Raw genomic sequence first — 19,711 nt, 5'->3', positions numbered from 1 at the left:
GTTTGTCTGCTGAGACTCGGTATATCTGAGACAAATCCCTGTCCTGTGCTTTGTTTGTGAACACCCTGTGACTTGGAGCTGAGCAAAATTGATGTGCTGTTGACTTGAGAAACTGCTGCAGAAGCTGGCCAAGCTGGCAGCAGTTATCCAAGCAAAGCACAGAAGATTTAAGAGGCAGGGTTAGTGCACTGGGGCTATTTTTATGCTTTTTTTTATTAAATACTTCAAAGGCAGGAGAAAATGCATCCTTTCAGGTAACTTCTGCAACAACTGTTGTGTGTTTGAATTGCATGGAGGGGGTACCTCGATGTTTGATTCCATTTGGTCAAGACCTCACTACTGCAGTGCTTTCCTATCTGAAATTCTTTGCATTGCTTTGAGTTTCTTGCTGCTTAATGAAATAGTCATATGGGAAGTGTTTTGGGAAAGCTCAGTCTGTGGCTCTTAAGATCTGTGCCATGTTATTTAAACACAAGCACATGTTATATGCTCGTATAAAGCAGCAGCTGTGCAGACTAAAGGATTTTTCAACATGCATAGGTAATATCCATGCTATACACAGAGCTGGACTGTCCATTCCGTTCAAGTTTGGTTTATTGCTAAGGTTAGTTTTAAGGAAGACATGGGAAACAAGTGGACTTTGTAGCTGTATAGCTGTCTTTACTCCTGATCTTTTTAATTTGCCTGATACTATGCAAACAGTAGTGCATATTATCTTGTTTTAAATGCAAGTTTCTTAGTAATGCTTTTTGTTGTACTGTAAGTAGGTTGAGATTCTTCTGCAGGTATTTTTACTTCCACATCAAATGGTGTGCTTTTGCATAGAAAGTCTCCAAGTCCCTTACACCCTGTGTTTACGGCGTAGTGTGCTGCAAGGATGCAGACGTTTCTTGGGTGGAACGTGTCAGCTTTTTAATAGTGCACAATTACAATGCAGGGCCATTTAAGGCACTAATTGGAAAATATTGTATCCATTTAGAATTGCAGATAAAATATATAGGTAAGCAGAGTGTAATTACCCAAAGTGGAATTGGCCTAAGACTTGAAATCCATACTCCTGCAAAAAGCACAAGGAGATTTTTAATGACTGTAGATGATCAGACTTCAGTTTCTTGTCTTGTTCAAAAAGGCAACATTTGCAGCAGAACCAGGCTTCCAGCGTCACGGGAAGGGACCGCTTGCACAGTGCTGCAGTACCCCTGAGCTGACAGAATTGGTAGCACCCTCTCTCCCGAACTGTTGGTTTTCCTTTATTGGTCTCTGTCAAGTTCAGCACCAATAAAATGAGATTCAGCTAGTCCAGAGACAAATGCAAACCAAGATGATATAACCACTAATCTGTTACGTGAATTTTGATAAAAAGGATAGAAATGCCTTTATTTTGTTGTGTAATTGCACAATAATTACACTTGATTAATGACAATATTATTCCTCCACACATATATAAACTGAAATCACCTGATGAAGTATTGTATTGCTATTGTGTATATTGCAAATAGTGTTTCTTTCTTTTGAAATAAACATCTGTGGCACAAAAAAAGTTGGTATTTGTCCAACTGAAATCCTAAGTCTTAAGTAATTACCGGTCCAGAGATTAGTTTAGGATGCTAAACCTGAATTAAAGAGCTTTCTATGTTTACCAATTGTTCTAAGTTTTACTCTTTCCCCTTTTTAGACCTTGATAGTGGTGTTGAGTGCAAGAGCATTAATCATTAAATGGCCCGTGGATGTCATCAGTGCTTCTATAGAAAGTCATTGTCAGAAAATTCATTCTAATTCAAGGTTAATTAGTGTAACATTAAAATTATGTGTTACAAAAATTAATTACTTGCTGGGTCAAAAAGTGTGTTAAAAACCTTAATGCCTTGTGTCTGGGATCGCATTTCCTTACTCAAAATCATGGTCTACCTTTGCTGCCCTGCCCAAGATTATCCAGCAGAAGCAGCGTGAGCTTCAGTTGCAGGTGTCTTCTGCCCCTTCTGCTGTCTTGGCACCGTGGTCGGGAAATTTGGCTCACAGTTCCTATTAGCAGATAAATTAGTTGCTCACCTTGCTCCCCACTGCTCTGTCGAGAGATTTATAACCAGGCAGGGGCTAATTTAACTGATTTCATCTGTGAAGGTCTGCCACTGTTCTGTGTAGCATACTGGAAGACTCAGGTCAGTCTGACAGTGTCACAGCTTGGGGGATGATTTCTTAGTGTTCTGCAGGGTGATTTCCAAGGAATCCCCTGCAAGCGTGCCACATGCCACCCTAAATCAGGAGAGACTGATACTAACAGTAAGTCTAATTTACTAAGTGTACAAAGTAAACAAAGAAGAAAACCTTCCATCTCAAACTACTTCAAGCTACCTTTCTCTTTGGAGTTGCCGATATATTAAGTCTTCTGTAGTTCATAGAAAATATGTTAGAGCTGCTTGTCAAAGCGCTCTGTTACTGCTTTGAATGCATTTTTGCGTTATAATAAGATAAGCACTCCAGCCTCAGTGCAGGGCTGTTAAACCATATGAAACCGTACCACAGCTCTGCTGTGATACCCTGTTGCAAAAACAAGCATTACCTTTCGCAGGTTTGGCTGTTCTATCCCAGAATCAGAGCGGCACCCATTGCATCCCCTCCCGTGGTGGCAGATATGCAGAGAGACTTCGGGTGTGCAGAGACTTGTAGAAAGGGGGTGGGAAGAAAACCACGGAGGCTTGGGAGGGGCTGGGGGCACAGAAGCAGCAGTTGGTGTTGCAGAGCTGAGAGGGGGGGACAGTCGTGGGTGATGCCTGCCCAGATGCCAGTTTTAATCTTCCATTGCAGCAGAGGCAGAGCCCATCTCTTGAGTGTTTTGGACCTGCCAGAGGAATGAGCTTTTTGGGACTTGGCATTTGAGTGACTTAGGCAGCATTGAAATCTTACCCTTACTGTTGAAGTTGTTGCTCCCAGAAAAGTAAAAGGTGTCAAAATCCCAAATCTATATAGGAAAACAAATCATGTCATGGCTCATGCTTTTCATGCTTTGCTGCTTCTCCCCTCTAAATTTTTGCTGGCTTGTGGGTTCGATGCTAAGTTAATGAAAAATTGAACTATGGGTCGCTTTTAACATTTCTAGTGTTATTCTGTAAGTCCAAATCAGGAGCAACAGTAAGTTACATAATCATATTGGTGTAGATATTTTTTTAAAAGTTTGTGTTAATTTTGTTATCGGTACTTAGTACTTCATAGCAAGACTGTGATTCGTTGTGGGTTTGGGTTTTTTTTTTTTTTGCTGGCTTTGTTAATTTTCTCCTGGGTGTTGCAGGGCCGGGCTCTGCTCCACTGGGCATGTGACAGAGGACACAAGGAACTGGTTTCAGAACTGCTACAGCACGCTGCTGATGTTAACAGCCAGGTAAGAAAGGAATAAAAAGTTGAATTTGATCGATGTGTTACATAGTCTCCTGACCAAATGTTTTGCATGGAACTAAATTCCTCCAAAACTCCATAGCAGGTTCTCTCAGAGCACTTATCACTAGAGAAGAACATCCAAAAAAGGTAACCTGGGAAAAATAACAGGATTTGGCTGCATGAAATATGTAGTCCTAAGGGGCATTTTTCAGTTCCTGCTGAAACTTCTCCCTGCAATAAAGTGTTTTCATCACCTGGTTGTGGCTTCCAATGTGACTCGTGGTACTGATGGCAAGAGGGATTTCCTCCATACGAGGTGCTTGGTAGCTTCCTACAAAAAGTACATTCTCCAATGCATTTTTTGTAACACTACAATCTCAGCAGAACTTTGGACTAATGGAAAGAGAACCCCACTTTGCCTAGCAGAAAAGCATCCAATAAATGCCTGGTTTTGGCAGAGCACCCCGCAGGGGCAGAGGGATGCTTTATGTCACAGTGTGGTGGGCACGTGGCAGCTAAAGTAGGATCTCAGTGCCGACTGAGGACAGAGTCGAACGGCTTATCCCCACATGCCCACCTCACACCCTTGGGGGTCACCGTTTCTAGGACAGTTTGACTTAATTGAACATAAAGCAGCTTTTTAGCCACTGCAGTTTGCAGCCCACATGTCTGAGCTTAACTAGGAGCAGTTTTAGGGTAGCTTAGTAGACCAGGCTGTGAACTGTGCTGGGTCCACAACTGCTTTGCAAGTGGTTCATTCCAGTCAGCTTGAGCCTGCTTGTGCTCATGATTCAATGCTCCTAGTTTTTTCAGCTTGTTGTAATTAAGGGTTGACCTGTGTAAATGCGATTGTGTTCAGAAATAATTGTCCAACATATTTCTGTCAAATTATGATTGACTGCTCTTTACTAGCATGACACTTATGGGCTTTGTACTCCTGCCCTATTTGGACAGAGATACACCTCTGCTGACAAATTTGCTAGCTCTGACCAGTGAGCTCTTAAGCAGCCTTGCGATAGATGCTTCAGGAATTTGTTAGAGGTGGACCTTGAGTACAGCTGCAATCTGCAGGCTTCTCAGCAGACCTGTAGCATTAACAAGCTACGTGTCGCTGTGTTGGTATTTACACATGCATGAAATAGTTGTGAAAAAAAAAAAGTCTTTCTTGCCCTTGCCTGGGCAGAATTGCTGGTGAGATGGATATTAGGAAGCACGGCTCCACAGTAGCTGGTGAGAAACGTATCTTCATGAGTAGACCTTTGGGGTTTCAGTTGTAATGGATTTTGTAGGAGTTTTTCCTTACGTGGAAGAGGGACAGTGGAGCCAGTACAAATGGGGGGCTCTGTGTGCCCCACTGTCAGACTAGACCGTCACCTTTCAGTCAGAGCTGGTGAGTGACATGTCAGATACCTATGGGAACAGCTTTGCAATGAAACTGGGGAGGAGTCGGAGCAGACACCTGCCCGTGCCCTTCGCCCTGGCAGCCCAGGAGATGGTTTTGTCTGGGATGCTGTACTGCCACAGCAGTCTGAAAAGTCACTTCTCTTTGATGCTTGTCTCATTTCTCTGGAGGTAAAGTCTGACTCTTAGAAGAAAAGGCTGAAGGGAGTCATGGTATTTTTTTCCCTGAACATTAATTTTCTGTTAAATTCTTCTTCTCTTTTTTTTCTTTTTGATGTATTGCACATTTTCTAACCAGATTATTTTTGGCCAGTAACAAAAGGTTAATAATAGCCATAAAAAGAAAATCAATCTTTGGTTGTTTTTTTTTTTTTACCTACCAAGGTAATAAAGGAGAATTTTTTATAAAGGTCTCTGTTCACACGTAGGTGTGCTCTCAGAGAAGGCAGGCACATTTTTATTCTCAGCCATATATAAATTGCAATAACATTTCAAGACTTTGTGACATAATGTTTATTTCTCTTTTTTTTTTATTTTAACCTTTACCCTGTAAGAATTCACATCCAAAGCAAGAGCAGAAGGAATTTTAAGAGCAACCAGAAGAAAAAAGGAGAGGGAAAAACTCTGCTGCCTCACAGGCCATAAACACCACAGTGCCTGCTATTATACATTACCAAATGCAGTATCAGTTAATGCGTAGGCTATAAAGAATGGTGGGTTAAGTGTAAAGGAATCTCTGGTGACTTGAATCAGTGGCACTGTTATTTCAGAGTGATGTGCTCTCGGTAGAGGTTCCGTTTGCAGGCTGCACGCGGCATCTCTGCCAGAGCCCAGTGTGCAAGCAGCCTCTGCGATTTCCAGCCACCACTCGGGTCTTCAGGTGTTTTTCCATCTCGTTCCGTTTTGCAGCAGTATCTACATGCAGGCAGCATAAGAGATCAAGAATAAATTAGGGATTATGAGGGATATGAGCAGGTAGGGAAGGAGAGAAATGTTATAGACCAATTTTTTTTTCTAAATTGCCTGTGTTTTAGTATGCTTCTAAATAGTCAAATAGCATGACAGATTTATGCTGTCTTCCATTACCTTTTTAATAAATGCTCTTCCATCTTGGCTGTCTTGGAGTGTGCTAAAGGATTTAGCTGCCTTAAGCAGTTGGTGAGGGTGGTGCTCTGCTAGGTGACCTGGAGCAAGTCATCCCAGTTCATGGGGCCTGTAGATATGCCTTAGTGACTTTTTGCTGCCTTATTTTAGTTATCTTTGTACTATCTATTGTCAAAGTACTTGCAGCCTCTGGATCAAGAGGCTCTGCAAGAGCCAATTTACTGCTTTTTGTTGATAACCAGACAGCTTGGGAGCAAGAGGAGAGGTCACCTGGCTCTGCTTATTCCTGTAGCATGCTCTAAACCACTTTAATTCTGGGAATAACCACGCGCTCCTGGACTGCAGTGGTCCAGCGGGCCTGTGCTTTTTGTTTTGAACAGCGGTACTGCAGTTTCAAAAGGGTGGTTCACTAATGTCACTGAAAAGCTGCGGCCATTGAGTTCTCTGATTGTTCATAATTAGCTCTAATAGCGCATTTGAAAAGAGGTGGTAAGCAATTGCCATGGGCAAGGGGATACAGAAAGGCTACAGGCTTCTCTACTTTGCTGAAAAGGGGCATTTGTGTAATTGAATTACCTAAATCTTCAGAGCCAGAGGGCATTTCAAAGTGGGTGGTGGTATGGTATTTTGGAGCTCTGCTGGAAATACCCAGAGCTTGGGGCTTAGTCTGAAAACAGCCTCCTTCCACTGGAACTGTTTGCCTAAAATGTAGGCTTTTAATTGAGTGATGAAGTGAAAGGAAAGGGAGCATATTCGTAACACAGCATCTATGAAGGAGCTCCGCCATATGATTGTAATATCCATTTCCAGCTTTAAAATACACAAAGACATGACTAAGTTTTCCTTGCAGAGGATGAGTGACAAAGGAAAACCTTGTTCCCCTATGGGGAGAGTTTATTCTTGCAGTGTTTTCTCTGGCCTTGGAAAGGTTTTCTGGGGACAGGGGAGGCACTGAATGCAAACTGTGCAGAATCACACCCCAGCTCCGCGCTCCTCTGCGGCTGTGCCATGGCATCCTCACGGCTCCCTGTGCCAGGAGCAGCGAGCTGACCTGGTCGGGAACTTTATTTGCCTTCAGCTGTATCTGGTGGTGTAGTGCCAGTGTGGAGGAGACAGCAGAACTCGGCTCCGCTCCTGGATGTGACGTGCTGCTCAACCAGCTTTCAGTGCATTTAGGGGGAAGTTTAGGCACAATGTGCTGCTTCAGTGCTACTAAGGGGAAGAGTGCTCTTGGGGCAGGGTCTAAGTCTGGTCACCTTCTCCTGCAAGAGCAAAGCAAGTAAGGTCGCTTGACAAGGAGGATTCTGTGCTCTGGTGCAAAAGCCCCACGTGATAGCTTATCCTACACAGGGAGCACTGCGGGTATACAAATTACTAGTGCCGTTTTAAGAAAGATGAAGGGCATAGTGGTACAGTAATTGTCCAGTAAGAGAGGGAAGGACAAATAGCATCTCTCATTTGTAATATCAAAACAGTAGACCATACACTCTCCTTCTGGACTTGCTGTGGCTGCACTTTGTGCCATTTGTGGGTACTTTTTACTCCAAAATAATAATCTGTGGATTCAGGGCATGCCCTTGGGAATGTGCGGGGAACTATCCTGGAGTGGTCACCACAGATCAGTTTAGTCTGAAAAAGCTTTTCAAGCCTATCTGGCCACGTGAACAAGTCTTAAAATAAATATTGTTGTAAGTGAAACTGTATCACTTGACACACAGGATAACTAAAGGCTGTGTACGTATCTATGTGGTAGAGCAGCTGAGTTAAAATTTCATCTAAATATTTAATTATTTTTAAACTACATCATGCAGTTCTATTAATCAGTTTATCAGTGTTACGGTAATTATTTGTGTATGCTAAAGTTGTACTATAATTATGACTACAAGGATGAAAAAGCTACAACTGATGTTCAGTTTTTATTTGCTGACCCTTCACTTTCCTAGTAAAGGTGCAGGTCGTTGTACTGAGACTTTAAACTGCTTGTCACCAAGTTCTCTATGGTCACCCATGGACCCTCAGGGGTTTGAGAAGGAAACTTGAGAACCAAAAAAAAGTCATCAGGTTAGGAAATCTGTTGCTAGTATGTGTGGATTTTGTTTTATTCATTCATATACACCAGTAGTTTCAATGAAAAGCATCTAGTGTCTGTGCTGTCTGCAGAGAGAGTTGGTTATTCTTTGGTGCCAATTCACGCAAGGCTGCACAGCTGTCTGAAGTCGTGCTTGTTAGTAAGTGATTTTGAGTTAGCTGTATTTTTTTTTTTTTATTTTTTTTCTCTCCCCTAAAAGACATATAGAGTACCAGGAGGAGTGTTGTTGCCGCCCAGCTTGTCTTTTTTCCCAGTCCCCTGCCACGCACCTCTAGCAGACAGATATTTCCCTCCTCTCTGTTTGCATGCTAACACACTTCTGAGTCAGAGGGCTTCTGGAGATAGGGATGTGGAGTAGCCGTCCCCTTGTAATACCTTCACTCACATCCTCACTGGAAAAAAAAAAAAAAAAAAAGAAAAAATCTTTTCAAATGGAGACAATACAAACATAATAAATGGCAGGGAGGGTTCATCTCCCTCATGACTCAATCCTTCTCAAACAACATTATTATTGACTGGCCTATTGGTTGCCAAAAAGGAAAATCAATTGTACTAGAAGTAGTACTGGGCCACAGATCATGGTACTAACCCAGCAGAGACAGGTTGATTTTTATCAACTATCCAAAGACTAATTTCCACCATTAGCTAAAAATAAAGTAGAAATTATGGATATGTCGAAGATTGCTAAGATTGGTGGTCTGTTGGTTTTGTTTTATTTGGATGTTTTTTCTGTTTTCCTGCCTGACTCTAAAAGGATTGTGTCTGCATAGGATAAAAAGCAGCAAGGAAAAGTCAGGCCTGCTTGTCACTTCCTGTTTTTTTTGATTTTCAGCCTTGTTCATTTGGATTTCACAGAAAGAATATGAACTGTTTCAGTCTCTGCATGGACCTCATGTTGGAGGTGTTGTGTAGACATTTAAAAATGAAGCTGGTCTCAGCAAATATGCATCCCCTCCCTGCCTTGTGCACTGAATATAGGTCATGCCTTCATTTTTCTGTATCTGTAGGGAGATGTTGAGGAAATCAGTGTGGGCATCTTGTCTGTTCTGAACGAGGACCAAAGGCCACAGTCTGTATCTACACAGCTTTTGCCCTCCCCACTGAATATATGTGTGTGCCCATGGAGCTCACCAACTTTGCTGCAAGCTGGTCAGCTCGTAGGTAGGGTGCCAGCTGCCAAAGTACTCTGCTGTTATGACCATTCTCTAAACCTGGCCGAGATTAAAAAGGAAAATGCCTGAGCCTTGTGCCCTTGCAGTTAACGTCCCTAGTATAAATTTCCCCCTGAATATACTAAAAGCTTGGCTCATAAAGCCCAGAGGGGCCCTGTCCTGGATCTGCTGCAGAGGGTTTGGCATAGTTATGCTCACAGCAAGCAAAGAATGTCGCAGGTACTGCTGAATTGACCATTGCTGCAGTAGGAAGGTGCAGTGGCAAATGGATGAGGACACTACACAAAGATGAAAAGCAAAGCAATGAGAGCAGAATTATTAACCACAATAGTTTTCTTCTTTCCTTATACCCCCCCCCCCCAATTCCCTGTCTCAATATTTCTGTAATCAGCTTTGCCAAGCAGATCTCAGAAGACTCTGCAGGCTCATACCCCTTCAGTCTTGACGTTGTTGCCAATGGGTGTGAAAGCCATTAGCCAAAAGAAAGAGGAGATCTGCTTAGTGACAGAGGGTAGCTTTCTACATTAAAGCATTGACATGGTGCCAGTCACACAGTTATTAGAAGTGGCACAGCTCCATGTCTCTCCTGCGGGTCTTTCTGTGGAATGTAGATTGGCAGCAGGTTGAATGTTAAATGGTCACCACTCAGCAGATGCTGATTTTACCTACAGGGAGAAATGTCCCTTTCAGCAGAAACATTTGCAAAATATTTGCAGCTCTAAATATATGCTGGGAGATGCAGAGATTTATCCCTGGTTTCTTCAGCTTCTGAAGACACCTCAAGCCTCATCAACACGAACTGTAGGTTGTACAGATGAGGTGTTTCCTTCTGCTTCTGCAGGCTGGGCTTTTTTGCATTGTTTCTTCCCATCTTCCAGCTTGACATGTACAGTCTTTGTTTCTTCTGCTCCCTGTAGACATATGAATCATTGCTTCATTGCTGGTGCAGCAAGGTGGTTGGCACCCTTGCTCGGGCAGTAAGTGTGCAGCGTTGCCTGCAAAGCAGGCTTCCCAGCCGAGAAAGCAACTGCAGGTTTCTGTGTTGTTCCAGCTGTGATTTGAGGGTCCACACGGTCCTTTCAACCTCTACCTGCAAAACCAGTGTTTGAAAAGTGAAATCCAGGAGCTGGTCCTGAAGAAACAAGCAGTGGTTTCTGTTACTTCACCCTCAAAATCTAAAGCTGCTTTCAAGGTAATCAAAATGCAGGATTTAAAGCTGGGGACCAAGGGCAGCAGCACATTTTAGCAGATTGCTGTGGGATTGCATGGCTTATGGGCACCACCTTGTACTGAGGGCTGTGTTGTGCAGAGGGAGGCACTTTCCGTGGCCAGTGCTGGTGCAGGAGGAATGCAGTCTGGCAGTAGGCACATAGTTCTAGCTCAGGGAGTGTGACCACCCTCTGCATCAGGGAGCCTTGTGCCTGTTTCCATGCCTGACCAGCACAGCTGTTTTGTGGTGTAGTGGCTGCAATCTCTGCCAATACCAGACAGAGGCCAGCAGCAGTGAGCTTTGAGGTCAGTGCAGGTGGCACCACGGTGCTGTCTTGTGTTCTGGTGCAGAGGAGAAACAGGTATCTTACTCCCTACTCTCTTTATGTGTCTTTGAAGAGGCAGGAAAGAGCCTTACCTCGAATGTCTCCCTCCGAGGACATGGGATGGTCCCATGCCCCTTTGTCTCTTGGTCTTGGGGTCATCTTTGAAATAAGCATGTGTTAAAACACTTGTCATTTCTGAAGTCATTGTTGGAAATGCTTTAGCCCCTCATTAAGGTGTTTGGTTAACTGCACAAACAGGATACCACTGGCAGCCCAGCTGGTTTTTCAGGTGAGCACATCACCATAGGAATGGTCTCTAGCCTTGCTTCATTTCCTATAACCTTGGTGTCACCTCTCCCTGCCAGAGGAACAACCTTTGTCAAGCAATCTTTGCTCAGGAGAGATGGTTCCTAGAACATATTTATTTTTTTGTGTTCAGCCTCTTGAAAAAGCTTTCCTTGTTTTGGAGGAGTTAAATTCTGCCACTCACCTTTTCCCTGAGGACTTTTCAATATGAGAAAGTCTGGTTTTACTTTCCAAATGGAATTTTGTATTCATCTGTTGTTGGCAGTTGTCTCTTCCAGTTTGCTCTAAAAAACAAAACTAAAAAAACCCGCACACACAACAAAACCCAACAGAAAACTAGTTCTGAGTGCAGCATTGGGGCATCTTGAATTTGCAGTCTTTGGTGCAAAGTACTTTTGTTAGTTATCCTAAATAAAATTGTTCTAACACTTAGATGTTGGGGAATAACTCTTTATGCTTATTTTGTTTAGATTTTAAATAAGATTTTTGGTGATCATAGATTTATAGAATGCTTTGGGTTGGAAGGGTCATCTAGTCCATTCCCCTGCAGTGAGTAGGGACATCTTCAACTAGACCAGGTTGCTCAGAGCCGCATCCAGCCTGACCTGGAATGTTTCTAGGGATGGGGCCTCTACAACCTCTCCGGGCAACCTGTTCCAGGGTTTTACCACCCTCATAGTAAAAAATTTTTTTCTTATATCCAGTCTAAATCTACCCTCCTTTAGTTTAAAACCATTACCACTTGTCCTGTCACAACAGTCCTTGCTAAAGAGATTGTCCCCTTCCTTCCTATAGTCCCCCCTTTAAGCACTGGAAGGCCGCAATAAGGTCTCCACACAGCCTTCTCTTCTCCAGGCTGAACAACCTCAACCCTCTCAGCCTGTCTTAATAGGAGAGGTGCTCCAACCCTTGGATCATTTTTGTGGCTGATCATAGCTGTTTCTTGGCTCCGTGGATTATAAGAGGTAAAATGGCACTCAAAATGGCAAAGCTAATTTAGGAGGTTCCTGTCTCTCAACTTGTACATCTTACATCTGCATCCATGAGAATAGCTTTTAGTGCAGGAGTCTTTCTAGCTCCGTATCATGTCTCCAGCGGCAGGGAAGAGTGAATGCTGAGGGGACAGAGTAGGGTAAGCATATAGTGGTAATTTCATCTATTTTCCCAGAGTCTGTGGCTTGGAGGCTTCCTGAACCATTGGTATTATCTTTGCGCTCCTGGATTTTTCTTTGATAAATTTCTCTCATCCCTCTTGGATTCCCAACCTTTTATGCCAGTGGGAGTTCTGCAGTTTAACTGTGCATTTGCTTTGCGCTTGCCACGATCATTTCATGTGAGAGCCCATCATTCTTGTGTAATGAGAAACAGTAATTGTTCCCCCAGTTACCTTCTCTGTCCTTCTTTTGACTTTATTGGCCTCCTCGATTCTGCTTGATCACTTCTTTTTCAGACTGAGGATTTTAATCTATTTAATCCTACCCCATTTGGAAGCAGCTTGGTAACTTCGCTCCTTCTTGTCACCCTTTGAATCAGTCTTAGTTCTTCCTTATTTCCTTTCACATGAAGGGAGTAGCACTTCTCTCAGTGCCCAAGCTGTAAGTGCAATATGAGGTTTAATGAAGCAATACAATGAAGTTTCCTGATTTCCTCTTTTTTTTTTTTTTTCAAATGACTCCTTGTTGTTTGTCTTTTATGAACTACCATTGAATACTGAGCTGGTGTTATAATAGAGCTGTCTGTTTTAACTCATGATCTGTTTCTGCAGAGGTAATAGCTGGTTCGCAGCCCATCGCTGTGGATTAAGACTAAAGATTGTTTCTCCACATGTGCATTACTTGGTGTTTATTAGTGCTGAATTTCATCTGCAGTTTTTTTACCCTGTCACTCTGAGATCGTTTTGTAGCATTTTACAGTCAGCTTTTGGATTAACAGACTTGGATGCTTCATTCTCAGCCTGCTTACCCTCTTCATTTGTATGGGTTGAACAACCCAAGCCCTTGCAAAGATCCCTCAGAGACTTCAGAGATCACCAGCAATTGTGTGAACTGGGCATTTATTCCTATTCAATCTTTATTTTTGTAATCAGTTATCAAGCAGTGCAAAGACCTTCCCTCTTGCTCTATGACAGTATAATTTAATAGCCTTTGGTGAGAGGATGTATCAAAAGGCCTTTGGAAATACAGGTGAAACGGAATCCCCTCTGGTGAGGGGTAGGAGAGGTCTCGGTGGTGCTTGACTGTGTAGGAAAACAAAGGCTGGTGCCATCCTCCCTGCTCAGTTGCTCCCTTTTGCAATAAAACAAGTAAAACCTACCCTGGAGTAACCTTCTAGTTTATCTAACAGACCAATTGGCTGTTCAAACTTAGACATCTTGTGTTGAAATGGGTCTTTCCCCCTTTTACGACAAGGCTCAGCTTGGCTGGAACAAATATAAGAAACCCTTTCAGGACAGGCTTAAAATGAAGGCCAGAACTGAGATGAAGGTGGAAGGTGTGTTGAAGTTGTCTGCTGTGTTTGTTCTCAGGTTAGGTAGGAGTTGGCTATCTGCAAGCTGAATGCCAGTGTTGGAAGTATTGGTAAACTTCCATCATCTAAATCCGTTTCTCTGGTTCCAGACAATTAAACATTAAAATGAGCGTGACAAATAAGTGTTCATTTATGGGTCAATAACTCCTTAGTATGTCTGTGACATGGCTGGCCGAGACAATCCATTTCAGTACAGTCCTGGGCAACCTGACATCTTCAAGTATGTAATTGCTTTCATAGGGAAAGAGAAGTAATAAGGATAATGTAGCTATCAGGCTCCGACTCACTAGTTCAGAAACTTCCCCTTGCCAATCAAATTTCTTTGGTATTCAACTCATTTTAGGCTCGTTCCAAAGGCATTATTGTGATGTCAGAAAATATCCTAATGGATATATGCATTTTCTCCAGTGTTAGATGTTACCTTCTTGAAGATGCTCAGTTTTGTCCACCAGCCAATTAACTATCTGTATAAAGAGCCCTCAGTGCACGCTTTATGGCAATAGACAGGGTTGCCTTGTCCCTTTCCTTTCCCCCTCCCCCATTATATATGTATTTTCTCAGCACTATTAGATTATTAAATACTTAATGACTATTCCATTCCTGCTAACTATACTTCTGATGAGCTGCCGTAATAAAACTTTGTAACAGCAAAGTGTGTGTCTGGTTCCTTTATAGGAAGAGCACATTTGGGGAGCTGAAGTAATGGGGGATAAAACTCAATTAATGAATAGAAATAAAAAGAAGTAAATGAGGTAATCAAACTCAGAGAAATTAGTATTGGCAGGTTCTGAATGATGCTCTTGGATGAACAATCTTTCAAAATCCTTCCTTGTATGCTGCTGCCGTCTCTTTATTTATTATTAAAATAACATGATCCATGAGGCGCTCGGGGTGACTCCCAGCCTAGCTAATTCTAATTAATCCAGTCAGGGAGAGCAGCAGGGTAAGTGGAACAGTCTATCGGATTGAAATTCATAACTTAATTGAGGTCAAAGTCCCGGGTTGGGAGAACAAAAGTCTTTCGCTGGGACCAGGCAGATCAATAGCAATAAATATCTGGCTTGGATACAAGTAGCTTATAGTGACGGATTATCTGACACTGGCCAGAGGTCTTGGTCTTGTTCAGGGCAAAGTCCTATGGCATGTACAGTGTAAGGTGACTTTTGTCAGTGTTCCCTCCAAAACCCCGAAGAACCTGTAAAAGGCTCGTGGGAGCCACAGAAAGATGCCCATAAAGAAGTCCACGTGAGTCATGCTGGATTTGGTTTCTCAAGGTACGGGTCTCTCGTCGGTAACACAAGGGTATGTGTCACATTAGTGCTGATGGAGGTTGGAAGAAGCCGCTCAGGCTTACAGGAACTTGGAGCTAAATCACAGCTTGTCCAGAGAACGACATTTAGGACTGGGGGAAGCTGAGCAGTAGATTGATGGGCTTTATGCCAAATCTGTATTTATAGTATGTTTACATAAAGGGGAGAGAGGAAGGTTGAAAGAGGGAAGTGTGAATAATCATTAAGGTAGATTTGTAGTGTGAGACAAATCAGCAGAGGCAGATGTGGTCTTGCCTGTTCTTCAGAAAAGCAGTCAGTGTCTCTGCTCTAACCTCAAAATGTTCTCTATGTTTGTAGGAGTTCGTATGTGCTAGTAATGGCTGGTTTCCCAAGCCGTTATCCTGGGTATGGACACTCAGTGGTATGACTTTGACTGTTGACTACAACACTGATCCCCTAACTCCTAGGCCAGGGGAAGAAGCATGAGGTCCTAGCCTGAGACCTGTGGCATTGCATTATACACACAGCCTTCCATAGCAGTGGGTACTGAAATATTTGTCAATACTAGCAACCAAAGAAGCTTTTCTGAACTTTGAAATAAGTAGGTACTTCAGCTGGAGTTCAATATTAAAATGCAATCTTCACCCAGTCTGTTATTAATGCGCTGTTTATGCAGATTTGACTGTTCTGCTCATATCCTCTTTGCAGAGGACAAATACTGCTGTGGTCAGCATTCGATACATCCCTGGTGGATGTTGTTCTGCCAATGTACTTCAACACAGCTTGGAAGAGAGATGGAAACCGCAGCTTGGATGCAGCCAGTGACTTAGTTTGACATACCTGCTCCTCCCATTAACACTGCATAAATCTAAGGCATCAGTTAATGTCCAGCTTGCCAAAAATGTTTAGATCTCATGAGCTCCACTCTTCAGGTTTAGAGGTCTAGGTCAAATGACGTGTCTGGTTAGTTTTCAGGTTTTAATGTAATGAGCAACTGTTGATATTTCTGTGCATATAAATGGTTGCTCTACCCTCACACCTCTTTGAAACTGTCTTTGGAAAACACCTCTCATTTTCCACTGCAGGATGTTTGCTTCACATGGACAGAATCAAGTGAACAAGGCAGCTGTTCGGTATCTATATATACTTGGTATTATTATATACTACTGTTACTATATGCTACTTGCTGTTACACTATATACTACTTTCCTCATTCATGTCCCATCCATGGCACAACCTCAACCTCCTCCTTTTAAGTTGGTGGCTTCACTCTCCACATTTCTGTTGTGTTGTTTGCGTGCTCCTGCTTCGTTCCTGCCCAGCCTGGACAAGAGCAAAATAGAGTTCCCAAGGCTGTAAAATGCTTACAGTTGCAAACAAAATTGCATTGGCAACTATCATTTTCCCTGTCGTTGGGGGGAGAGGGGGGTTGAGTAATTTATTTTGTGTTCATATAAAAGCTAATACAAAAATCCAGACGTACCACAGTGCTGAACAATTCACTACTTAACAGTAAAATGTGAGCAACGCATGTCCTGAATGCACAGAACTCTGAGATGGATATTTCCCTTTAACTTGCATTACGGTTCTGCTAAGGTTCAGGAGAAAAAAATTAAAATATTAATATTACCTTTGGGTTTTTTTCTCTTAATAGACACACACCTGTGATGCAGACCTATTTGAAATTTTCAGAACCAGCAATTGATACACTTTCAAGTGCTTTTGCTAAATTTCAGGTTCCCCCCATCTGGTAGTGGGGGTAGGTTACTTTTGTTTATGAGAGAGAATTTATGGGGATTTTGAAAAAAAGCCCTGAGAGAAATAACAGGATCTGTCCATTCAGAGGTGGGTTATCCACAGTTATGTATGTTATTAAAACATAGCGGTAGATATCCAGATCTGTGGAATCCCTGTTGATTCGGTGGGGAAATTCCCTTTATGGCTATTTTCAGAATCAAGTTCAGGTTTCTAATTCTCCAGTTTTGCTACAGAATCCCGGCATGACCTTGAACAAGTCACTTGATTTCTTTCTGCCTTGGTTTCCCATTTGGGAAGTGGTGGGGCAAATAATCGTTTTTTATCTCATGGATATAACAAGATTATAAAAATATGGTAGTTCTAAGATCCTTAGAAAACTGATCAAATGAAATTAAACAGATCTTGCTGTCCAGATAAAATGAGATGAAACAGGCATGAAACTCTTAGTGAAAGAAATGTTTCTTTATCTTCTACAAATAAAAATGCAAAGTGATTAAGTAGGTCTTTTCTAGCTATTAGCAGTAACAGCTCTAGCCAGCTGACTTCTGTCACCCTTGAAAATTAATTTGCAGGGTACAGTCTTGAATTTAGTATGCTTACAATAAATACCCCTAAAAATGTTGTCACCTTCTCTGATGCATGATGCTACTCCTGCGATAGTGCTGCAATTACTTGCCCTACAGATAAAAAGTGGCTGCTCTAAATGAGATGCTCTAACACAATGGTTTGCAAATTTCTTTTAATTAATCTTTTTTTCACGGTGATATTTCCTTCCTTTACTGTACATCCGGCAGTATTTTTGTGAGGCAGGGGAAAGGAATGGGAATAGGATTAAAAGTAATTTTTATCCAGAACTGTTTTGGAGGTCTGGTTCATCGCATGCATGAGCCCCGGCCAGCCATGGCTGTGCAGTGGAGCCATGGTGAGGGGCTGCACAGAGATGGAGCCAAGTGGCTGGAGATGGCCGTACCTCCAGGCAGCAGCTCTGCTGAGGCCAACCTGCTGTGCAGCTGCACGCTGGAGAAAACCCTGCACGTCCCTGCTGCTGATGGAGAGGCTGGGCATGGTTAGTGATGAGCTTTGTGTCTGTGTGAGATGCTGGGAGAGAGGAGGAAAGCACCAGCTCTGTAGACATTTTCCTCCCGGACTTGGTGATGGGATGAGAAATGTCTCCCTTTCAGCATGGCCCTCAAAGCAAGATAGTGATTAATGAACAAAACAGTAAAGAAGGAGTTTTGACTGGTTGACTTTTTCCAGTACAGAAGGAAGACGAGAAATATTTCAGATGGGAGTAGGCTGGAATGTGCTACAGAGAAACCTAGACACGTGCTTGGACTTGGACAGAGGCAGGGTTACCTGTGTGCAGGAAATTTCAATTTACTCTTTTTTCTTCTTTTTCTTTTTTTTTTTTTTTTTAAACTCAAGTTTTAATCATGTTCAGACTGTGCCGATGAAGTCTGAGTCAGAAGCCAAGTCTGCAAAAGCTGCCTGGTTACCTTCTCTGTGATGCCCTATTCCAGGTGCTATTGTCAGGATATTTTCAAGTGGTGCTCACAGATTACATGGTAATTTGGCTTCTGAAGTGGTATGAAATTGAGCATTGCACTTTAAATTCCAGTGGTCAAACTCAGAAGAGATCTGTAAAGATATGGCTCAGCAACTGCAAATGATCAATTTTTCATAGCTTAATAACGAAGTGCTTGTTTTTTGAATGATGGGAAGTGATCATATAAACCCTCACCTCCAGTCCTAATTGCAAAGTAAAAGAGGTTAATTTAAACGGTGAAGGCAGTTTCGATCTAGATGTTTCACAGCAGCAGAAAAACTTAGAGCTATGGTGACTTGAAATTATCAATTTTAGTTCTCAGATGGAAAGGTTAAGCATGGATGTGGTCAGTTTGCACTCATCACCTGGTAAGAAATAACTTGCTGAGCCATAGGAGCCCAGTCACTTGGGGTAAACCGCAATGTAAAGACAGATTATAAATGTGTGTCGAGTCTAAAATTGAAGATGATATAAACTATTTATGTAGACCTGTTTCAGATCATCATTTGGATGCATGGGAAACATAGTGACAAAGGATGAGGAAAAGGCTGAGGTGCTTAATGCCTTCTTTGCCTCAGTCTTCAATAGTAAGACCAATTGTTCTCTGGGTACCCAGCCCCCTCAGCTGGAAGACAGGGCAGGGAGCAGAACGGAGCCCCCATAATCCAAGGGGAAATGGTTAGTGACCTGCTACACCACCTAGACACACACAAGTCTGTGGGGCCGGATGGGATCCACCCAAGAGTACTAAAGGAATTCGTAGAAGTGCTCGCGAAGCTGCATGCCGTCATTTATCAGCAGTCCTGGCTAACTGGGGAGGTCCCAGTTGACTGGAGGCTAGCAAATGTGGCGCCCCTCTACAAGAAGGGCTGGAAGGAGGATCAGGGATCTACAGGCCTGTCAGTCTGACCTCGGTGCTGGGGAAGGTTATGGAGCAGATCACCTTGAGAGCCATCATGCGGCATGTACAGGGCAACCAGGTGATCAGGCCCAGTCAGCATGAGTTTAGGAAAGGCAGGTCCTGCTTAACTAACCTGATCTCCTTCTATGACAAGGTCACCCACTTAGTGGATGAGGGAAAGGCTGTGGATATTGTCTACCTAGACTTTAGTAAAGCTTTTAATAACATTTCCCACAGCATTCTCCTGGACAAAGTGGCTGCTCATGGCTTGGACAGGTGTACTCTTCGTTGGGTAAAACACTGGCTGGATGGCCAGGCCCAAAGAGTTGTGGTGAACAGAGCTAAATCCACTTGATGACTGGTCACAAGTGGTGTTCCCCAGGGCTCAGTTTTGGGTCTGGTTCTGTTTAATATCTTTGATAAAGACCTGGATGAGGGGATCAAGCACACTTTCAGTCAGTTTGTAGTGACACCAAGTTGTGCGGGAGTGTTGATCTGCTCGAGGGTAGGAAGGCTCTGCAGAGAGATCTGGACAGGCTGGATCAATGGGCCGAGGGGAATTCTGTGAGGTTCAACAAGGCCAAGTGTCATCAGGTCATGCACTTGGGTCACAACAACCCCATGCAACACTACAGGCTTGGGGAAGAGTGGCTGGAAAGCTGCCTGGCAGAGAAGGACCTGAGGGTGTTGGTTGACAGCAGGCTGAGTATGAACCAGCAGTGTGCCCAGG

The 19,711-nt window shown here is 43.0% G+C and overlaps 1 protein-coding gene across 1 annotated transcript in view; it reads left to right on the top strand.

The window, feature by feature from the left end:
* Nucleotides 1-19,711, top strand: part of ACBD6 (acyl-CoA binding domain containing 6) — a 95,886-nt gene that overhangs the window by 47,311 nt on the left and 28,864 nt on the right. Inside the window, exon 6 of the mRNA XM_075096931.1 lies at nt 3,287-3,376. Within this exon, the coding sequence (XP_074953032.1) occupies nt 3,287-3,376 (90 nt within the window). The remainder of the gene's footprint in view (nt 1-3,286; nt 3,377-19,711) is intronic.

Source organism: Phalacrocorax aristotelis, chromosome 6, assembly GCF_949628215.1.
Source record: "Phalacrocorax aristotelis chromosome 6, bGulAri2.1, whole genome shotgun sequence".
Taxonomy (NCBI): domain Eukaryota; kingdom Metazoa; phylum Chordata; class Aves; order Suliformes; family Phalacrocoracidae; genus Phalacrocorax; species Phalacrocorax aristotelis.
Note: the sequence above shows the minus strand (reverse complement) of the source record. Positions and strands in the feature narration are given on the sequence as shown.